Consider the following 8,809-nt stretch of genomic DNA (forward strand, 5'->3'; position numbering starts at 1 on the left):
TCAGCCAATGAAATTATGAGTAATTTAACAGACGGCACCAACCAATGAAATTACGGTTATACGGCAGGAACACCCACTGGCACGTGTTAATGGAACGCAACTGTGTAAGCCGTAAGAGTGTGCTGTGTGCAATGTATGTAGAAGTACTCCATCTTGGTGCTGCAGAGGAACCTATCCGATAAAAGACAGCGACTCTCTGATACACCATGTTGCACTAACTGTACAGAACTGCCCTTTTATAAAGTAATGGGTTTGTTTATTTTAACAACACTTATTCTACATGTTTGTTTGTTTGTTTGTTTATGAATCTGACTGGCCTGTGGTAGGTGCTCTAAGGGCAGTTAGACCACCTGTGAGATTCCAGTGCTCGACGTGCCTGTCATACATACCTGCCATTACTCTCTCTCCCTGTGTGCAAGTGCCAACAGACTCATGAATGTGTGCATTGGTATCAAAATAGAACAATAAAAAACGTTTAACAGTGTTTCTGTGAAAGTGACTTCTTTTCTGAATCCTCTTTTAATAATAATGATGGATAGATGGAATGAAGACAAATCTTAAGTCTCAAAACAGTAAAAGTTTATATAGATAATCCCGAATCCAAAAATAAAATGGTGTTCCAGGCAGCAGATATCATAAGTCATGATACACACACGTGTGTGTGTGTAAATTATGGGATGCTTTTGCGGTTATATCGTGCATCAGTCCGTAGGTTACATGATGCAAAGAAATGAGAGCAGTAACCCCCCAAATCAAGCAGGTGGTTTCCCACCTTCCAAAACCAGAACGTTTCAAGACATCTTCTGCTTCTTGCGGGCCTGGAACTGTTCCAGAACGTTCTAAGACGACATCCGCTTTTTGCGGGCCTGGAGCTGTTCCAGAACCTTCTAAGACATCTTCTGCTTCTTGCGGGCCTGGAACTGTTCCGTCTTGTTCTTGATGTTCTTGATAAGCAAAGACAGATTGGGGTCCACCTCTTTCCTCTTGGACGTCGACGTCGACCCGTCCCTGTCCACTTCCTGTTTCTTGGTAGCCATTTCCTGTTCCTGCCTCCGCTCCTTCTCCTCTCGGCGACGCTGCTTCTCCGCCACGATGCTCTGCGAGGCTTTGGTCTTCTTGAAGCCGGGGTCTGACGGGTCCAGGTTGTACAGGTGAGATGTGAACATGGCGTCGAACCGAGGGTCCTTCAGGTCAACCTGTGAAAAGGAGAGAACAAGGAAGGTCAGTGGAATGAACACAAAATTGAAGGAAGGAGTAGAATGGGCGTTGGCATAGCAACACTTTGGTGTACCTTCCAGTGCTGACTGTTTTACTAGGATCCCTAAATGACGCTCATTATAATGTATGCCAATAAGTGGACAAACGCAATGCGTGGCATGCACTGCGCTCGCCGCTAGGTTGCTCTTGGTAGAGGCAATGTCCCAAAGATTTTTGATGTGCCTGCCAACGAGCTCAGCGCAATGTGAACTCCCCTGCTTTATGCCCATTATTTACTGAAGCATTATGGAACAACTAAATCAACTACATCAGTTATCAATGCCCTCATCAGACAATTTAGTCTTCAGGACATAGATTGTACCATTGCTGAGGATAGGATGTCCATTCTGTCTAATTATATGATCACATCATAACGTTTAAGGAAAAAGTTCAAAAGTGAGAGGTTTCCTGGAGGTAAAAGTGAAATGAAACGTGATGGCTTAACGGCAACATGAGAAGCATAAACAGACCAGAACAGTTTTCCTGCATTTTTAAGGCCCAAGCTTATAGAAATTGACCTTGCATTCTCAAGGCCCAAGCTTAGTGAAATTTCAAAACTTCTGCTCAACATTTGACACTTTCAAGTCCTATCATTAAAAATCCATCTGACTATTTACCCAGTGATCAAAATCAAACACAATACTAAAAAGAGAAGAGAGACAAAGAGGGCACTGCAGAGGAAGGTGGATGTGGAGGTGGTGAAGGGTGGGAGAGGAGGAGGAAGTGGTGGTGGTGAAGGGTGGGTGAGGAAGAGGAGGTGAAGGGTGGGTGGGAGAGGAGGAGGAGGTGGTGAAGGGTGGGTGAGGAAGAGGAGGTTAAGGGTGGATGGGTGGGAAAGGAAGAGGTGAATGTGGAGGTGGATGTGGTGGTGAAGGGTGGGAGAGGAAGAGGTGGATGTGGTGGTGAAGGGTGGGAGAGGAAGAGGTGCTGGTGGTGGTGAAGGGTGGGTGGGAGAGGAGGAGGAGGATGTGGTGAAGGGTCTGACCTGGAAGTTATCCTCCTCCAGGGGTGTGTTGCTCTTCAGGAGCTTCTTCTTCTTCTTCTTGCTCAGGTTCTGCTCCTCCACGATCTTGTCGTAGTTGAAGTGCTTGTGCTGCTCGCCTTCATCGTCATCCATCAGCAGAGCCATCTCAGCCTGAGGGACACACAAACACACACACACACACACACACACACACACACAGGTATGCCTTAACATTCAGGAAAAAGCATATTTAACACACAAACAATCCTATCTACTCCTATACATAAATATATATTGCAGACATTAGCACATTACTGCAAGGCCACTTCATATCATCATGTAGCCACTGAACACCACACACACACACACGCACGCATACGCACCTTCTGCCTCTCCGCCTCCTCCATCTCTTCTGGCGTTTTCTCCTCCACCTCCCTCTTGTTCTTCTTGCCCTTGGCTTTACTCTTCAGGGCTGTGGACCAATCAGAATGAAGAGTTCAGAGGTCTCAAACTTCATTTTGTGTAATGGAAAACATTTACGCGTTCTTTCATCACAGCAGTAACCAGAGGACAGAATAATCACTTTCTCTCTATATTTGGTGATATCTATATTTTGTCATATCTATACTTTGTGATAAAAATTCCTTACCCAAGACACAGATGCAAAGAATTGGAAGACCCTTACCGGTGTTGCCGAGCTCCTCAGAGAAGAAGGGGTCATTGAAGTCAACGTCAGCAGGAAGCTCGTCATCACTGATGGCCACTTCGGCAGACTGAGGAAGAGAAGAAAAGAAAGATTAATGTGTGTTTGTGTGTCTCACTATTACCCCAAGAGAACTAGTTCCTCTGGAATACACTGGAAAACATAGTGCACTGCCCAAAATATCACAATTAAGTGAAGATGGAACATGTGCAGTAAAATCCAGATGTGTGTGTGTGTGTGTGTGTGTGTGTGTGTGTGTCTGAGTGAGTGAGTGTGTCGTGAGTGAGTGAGTGAGTGTGTGAGTGAGTGTGTGTGTGTGCGCACGTGCGCTCTTTCCATAATATTCCTGATATAAAAAAAAAAAGGTACAAATGACTGAATCTAAATTCTGGTTTATAAGATACTTCTGGTCGTACCTGTTTGGCTCTCTTCTTCTTTTCGATCTTCTTGTGTGTGTGTGTGTGTGTGTGTGTGTGTACCTGTTTGGCTCTCTTTTTCTTCTCGATCTTCTTGTGTGTGTGTGTGTGTGTGTGTGTGTGTGTGTGTGTGTGTGTGTGTGTGTACCTGTTTGGCTCTCTTTTTCTTCTCGATCTTCTTGTGTGTGTGTGTGTGTGTGTGTGTGTGTGTGTATGTGTGTGTGTGTGTGTGTGTGTACCTGTTTGGCTCTCTTTTTCTTCTCGATCTTCTTGTGTGTGTGTGTGTGTGTGTGTGCGTGTGTGTGCGCGTGTGTGTGTGTGTGTGTGTACCTGTTTGGCTCTCTTTTTCTTCTCGATCTTCTTGTGTGTGTGTGTGTGTGTGTGTGCGTGTGTGTGCGCGTGTGTGTGTGTGTGTGTGTACCTGTTTGGCTCTCTTCTTCTTCTCGCTCTTCTTGTCCTTCTTCTTCTGCAGGAACTCCTCCCACGGCGTCAGCTCCTCCTTCCCCTCCATCTTCTTCTTCACCAGCTTCTCCGTCTTCTCCTTCAGACCTGAGGAGAGGAACGTTTTAGTAACACTCCAGAAACATCTCGTCCTTAACACCATGGTCACACCGTTAAAGCAAAGCTTAGTGTTGGCTGCTTTCTGTTGGCCCAACCAAAACATTCGATGACATCATTGTCGGCTTTCTTCACCATTTTTACAGCTAGAGAAGGTAGGACAACATACACAGAACTTGATACACTGTCGGATGGGGACACGTCTTGAACGGGAGCCTTCACCAAGACACAAGGGAAGCGCCTTTCAGACCTTTCGATGTGCTACCAATACTTCACCGCAGCGGAGCAGTAATAATATCATCATCAACTGAGCATCGGTCAACCCAAGTTAGATTCCCAAAATCGAGTTCTTGTCGATTTTGGATAAAAGTGTCCGCTAAGCATCAGTCAACGTTAACTTTAAAACTCCCTCCCAGTTCATCTCATCTGGTCATGGTAACGTCTCACCTGGCACCCAGGTGATCTCCATCTCCATGTCGCGCTCGCGCTCCTTACTGCGCTCCTTGTCCTGGATGCCCTGCAGCAGCTCCCTGTACTTGGCGATCTGGTCCTCCTTACTCGGCTTCTTCTTCTTCTTCTCCTTCTTCTGCTTCGGCTCACTGATCTCTACCGCTGGCTTCGGAGCTGTGAGAAGACAGAAGGGGATACTTGGTTAGGGAGGGAGACATTGGCATTAGATAGACAGATATACTTTATACAACAATGTTAGTGGTAGTTCTTGTTACAGAAAGAGGTAGCTCAATCCAATAAAAGAAGAAAAGAAAGAAAAAAAAAAGAAAAAAAGTAAATGAATAACTTTAGATCAATTTTTTCTAGTGTTCAGGAGTCTGATTGCTGATTTTTGAAATGTGTGGTTTCAGCTCTTCGGACTTGTAGCATCTTTCAGAGGGGAGTATTGAACGTTATGTGGAAGTGATAGTGCTTGGTCATCAATCATTTCAACAATTTCTATTTCAATTAAAACACACCCATATGGCAAACATGTTGGATTCGTGTATAATTCGGTATCCACTGAACGATATTACACATCAGCCCCTCTCAGTTCAGCTTACCTTCTGGAATGACTTCGATCTGCTCCTGCTCCTCCCCCTCTTCATCTTCCTCCTCGTCCTCGCTTGAGGATGCCAGGTAAGCCTTGAAGTCCATGTCCAGCAGCTCGTCTTTGTTGAAGTTCCTGCTGAAAGCCGTGACGCGATCATGGTCCGTCTCGTCCCACGTCAGCTCCACCTGCCCGCACACACACACACACACACACACACACTTCAGTCAATGCACTTCATAATACGTCAGCACTAATCACTAAAATACCAGCTTAATTCCACATGCACACAAAATTTGATGTAAATCAATCCTGTACATAAATCCACTTGTGAATATATATATGTGTGTGTGACAGGCCACAGGAAATCATAAACGGTATAACAAACACATAAAAAAGGACATGTGTAGGAGTGTGTGTGTGTGTGCGTGCGTGCGTGCGTGCGTGTCTCCAGATCTCACCTTAGCAGTGGTGCTGGCCGTGGAGCTGAAGACTTTGGGCTGGTAGCTGGACAGGTCCACGTCCACTGCGGAGTCCGTGGGCTCGTCCTCAAACGCCATGTCATCTGGAATAAACCTGAACAGCGCAATAGACACATTTAAGATATACATCACAGACATGAAAACCACACACACACACGTTTCAAAAATTCATCTCAAGCCTTCTGAGCAAAGTAACACTAAACACATAAACAGATTATCACCATATTTACAATCATAATATCTCTCAATGGTACAACTTAAAAGTCCAACAAATGCCTTTCAACTTCTGACTTTAAACTATGGGGTCACAAACAAACAGAGAAAATTGAATACGGTATGTTTATTTACGTAAATCATGACTTTAGGGTAAATATAATTCTCCCCAAACTCCTCAAGGTGTAGGAGACGAGATGTGGTTCTCACTGATCCCCGGGTGCGTGGTGGCGGTGTGTGTGTGTGTGTGTGTGTGTGTGTGTTTAAGGACGAGACGTGGTTCTCGCTGCTCACCGCAGGTCCATGGTGGAGCAACTGCTCTCGTACTCGAAGCCGTCACACTCCTCGTAGATCTTCGCCGCCGTTTTCACCGAGTCACACTCCACCACGGCGTAGTAGTAGCGCAGACGCTTGAACTGGTAGTCCCTGATCTTCTCTCGGTACAGCCTGCACCAGCCCCCAGGGAACAGACAAACGCGAAGGGATTGAAATGCAATTAACACAGACACACACAGTTATTGTTAATCGCAGACTCATTATCTATGATACACGTACGTACAGACGTAGTGGCTCTAATTAAACATACCATGAGTAAACCCTAAAAACAAACAAATGCAAGAGCTATTCAGAAGTATCATCCGTTAACATAGCTTCATATTTTGTGGATGCTTTGCCATTGTTATGGTTATGGGATTTGGCAGACGCCTTTGTCCAAAGCAACACACAAATACAAAACAATTGAATACTTCATATTAACAGGGAACAATTTAAAATGTTCATTAGACTCCATTAAAGAGAATAGCAATAATAAACAACAATATCCATTCAATCAATAATATAATAACAATAACATGGTAAGACTACATTAAGGAGAATATTAATAAAAAACAATCAATCAACAGCCTAATGAAAATAAACAATACTATACAAACCATAACGCATAAGAAGCGCTTAATGAACTCGTACCTCTTCTCTTCTGTGTCGTTGTCGTCCAGGTCGTCAGGCAGAGCGGCGAGCTCCATAGGGCCCTGGGTCTGCTCAGCCTGCAGCCTCTCTTTCCCAAACTCAGACGGGTAGATCTGGGGCACAAGAGGGGTACTGTTATCGTGTGTGTGTGTGTGTGTGTTGTGTTTGTGTTTGTGTTTGTGTGTGTGTGTGTGTGTGTGTGTGAAACCACTGCTACACACTGAGCTCCGTAGAAACTCTACCTTGACAGAGAAGATGACGCCGTCTTTAGGTTTGAAGGAGTTGAAGAGGGCCAGCAGGTCTTTGGCCTTCATCCGGTCCCAGTTCATGTTGCACACCGCCAGCCGCCGGGACATCTGTATAAAGTCAATATTTTAAGACTCCTGTATTTACATTCCAAGATGATCCACTTGTGTGCATACTGTGCACATGTAGTTTTGCTGGCAGTATCACATTAAATGTAAATGCTACTAGCTTCTTCTGTGGGTTCAAACAAGCAGTTTATGCCTCTACCTATATATCAGCTATAAACAGCTATTAACAGATTTAACACAGCTAAAAACAGCTATAACTTGCATTTCGAATCTTTGGAGCCTATTGGGAGTGTGTAAGTGTTTGGTGAGTGAGTAAGTGTGTGTAAGTGTGTGTGAGTAAGAGTGTATGTGTGTGTGTGTGTGTGTGTGTGTGTGTGCGTGCGTGTGTGTAACATGAGCGCATCACTCACCTCATCAGCACGAGGAGCGTCCTTCCACATCTCGCCCCAGTCGTGCACAATCTCATCTGCCTCGCGACGAAGCATGTCCTCCACCTCGTCCTCATCGTCCTCGTCTGAGCTGGTCTCCACGTTGCCTTTCCCTCTGGCCAAGTCGGGGCCGCTGTCACTCTCGCTCTCCTCATCCTCAGACTCGGTACCTACGTCTTCATCGTCGTCTTCTTCATCGTCATCCTCTTCTCCCTCCACTTCCTCCTCACTACCTTCTGAGACACCCTCCTCCATATCAACACTATCATCATCATCATCGTCGTCGTCCTCATCGTCTCCTTCTTCATCATCACTTGGCGCCTCCTCTTCCTCACCTGGTTAAACAAACAATAGCAATAGACCTATTACCCCATACAATTCTATTTTCAGCCACTAAAAGGCAAATGTACCACAATGCTCCTTGTGCGCTCTCTTAACTTCCAAAACGTACCTTCCTCGTAGACCTTCACCCCTCTTTTTGGCTGCACTGTCTTGAGTGGGGTGTCTTTCGGTTTTGAAGTTGTTTTCTTGTCTTTCTTTGATATCTCCTCGTCTTTTTCCTCCTCTTCGTCTTGGATCTCCTCCAACTCCGCTTTGAGTGCCTTCTTTTTCTTCTTCTTTTTCTTACCTCCTTGTTCCTCCAGCTCCGCGTCGGACACATCCGAGTCTGACAGCTTGTAGAACTTCTTCAGGTCCTCGGACGAGGTGTGGTTGACGGGTCTGCCGCGCTTGTCGACTGTGTATTTAAGTTTGAAACGGTCGTCGTGGAACATAGACTGGAACCGCTTATCAATCTTGATTTTGCGCTCCTTGTCGGGCATCTCCCAAAAGCGAGGGTCCTTCTTCACCTTGAGAAAACGGTCGTCGCCGTCCTGGCTCTTCTTTGAAGCCATGTCTCTGGTTTTGTTTTCGTGCTTGCTAAGTTACCTGCCACGACAAAGCAAGCAAGGGTTACTATAAAAGTCAGTCAGGCTAGTCCTGGCAATGTCTCTAATCCCTTTAGCTGTACCAGATAATAATTGCGCCCTTACAGTATTTAAGATTGATGCCTGTATCAAAACGTTCATATTTCCATAAATTATCCTGTAACATTAAGTTGACAGTACAAGTGTGCTTTCTTTCTAGTAACCTGAGTTAGCTAACAACAACATGAACTTAGCTAGGCAAATTAACGTTAACGTTACTTCTACACGCACTCCAGAGACAGCTTTTTTATTCAAACGTATTAAACAAACGTACCTGTTAAATAACGCAGACTTTTGTGGTTACATTAAAAGTATAATGTAAATAAATGCTTGAAACCAGTGATGAAATCTCACTTCAAAAGGGTCAGCTGCATGAAAACACACATCTCTCCACGTGTTTTCCCGTCATGCCCTTGTTCCACGATCTCTACATTCTACGGCAAGTCAAGAAGTTCAAAACACATTAGTAGTTTCTATAACCATCTAGATGTTTTGTAATCTTAT

General features: G+C 44.9%; 1 protein-coding gene across 2 annotated transcripts; it reads right to left on the minus strand.

Moving 5' to 3' along the window:
* Positions 1-281: 281 nt before the first annotated feature.
* On the minus strand, positions 282-8,739 carry esf1 (ESF1, nucleolar pre-rRNA processing protein, homolog (S. cerevisiae)). Of its 2 annotated transcripts, XM_042102597.1 has the most exons (15): positions 8,580-8,739; positions 7,792-8,267; positions 7,632-7,675; positions 7,323-7,544; positions 6,841-6,954; positions 6,599-6,711; positions 5,927-6,079; positions 5,399-5,513; positions 4,951-5,125; positions 4,346-4,522; positions 3,762-3,889; positions 2,907-2,994; positions 2,605-2,693; positions 2,243-2,392; positions 282-1,196 (listed from the first exon to the last, which is right to left on the minus strand). In XM_042102597.1, exons 2-15 carry the CDS (start codon positions 8,231-8,233, stop codon positions 888-890), a joined length of 2,319 nt encoding a protein of 772 aa, XP_041958531.1. In that variant the 5' UTR covers positions 8,234-8,267; positions 8,580-8,739; the 3' UTR covers positions 282-887. The 2 variants fall into 2 exon arrangements, with proteins under 2 accessions (XP_041958531.1, XP_041958530.1); XM_042102596.1 differs by having other exon boundaries at positions 7,323-7,675; positions 8,580-8,718.
* Between the last annotated feature and the right edge of the window lie 70 nt (positions 8,740-8,809).

Source organism: Alosa sapidissima, chromosome 9 (genome assembly GCF_018492685.1).
Source record: "Alosa sapidissima isolate fAloSap1 chromosome 9, fAloSap1.pri, whole genome shotgun sequence".
Lineage (NCBI taxonomy): Eukaryota > Metazoa > Chordata > Actinopteri > Clupeiformes > Clupeidae > Alosa > Alosa sapidissima.

Bases quoted from the DNA above. Each gene is read 5' to 3' on its own strand.
- esf1 (XM_042102596.1), bottom strand. From the start codon at position 8,233: ATGGCTTCAAAGAAGAGCCAGGACGGCGACGACCGTTTTCTCAAGGTG. The intron at 7,676-7,791 runs GTACGTTTTGGA...TTGTTTAACCAG, and splicing joins GGTGAAGGTCTACGAGGAAG to GTGAGGAAGAGGAGGCGCCA. The intron at 3,890-4,345 runs GTGAGACGTTAC...TCCTCTCCTCAG, and splicing joins GGAGATCACCTGGGTGCCAG to GTCTGAAGGAGAAGACGGAG.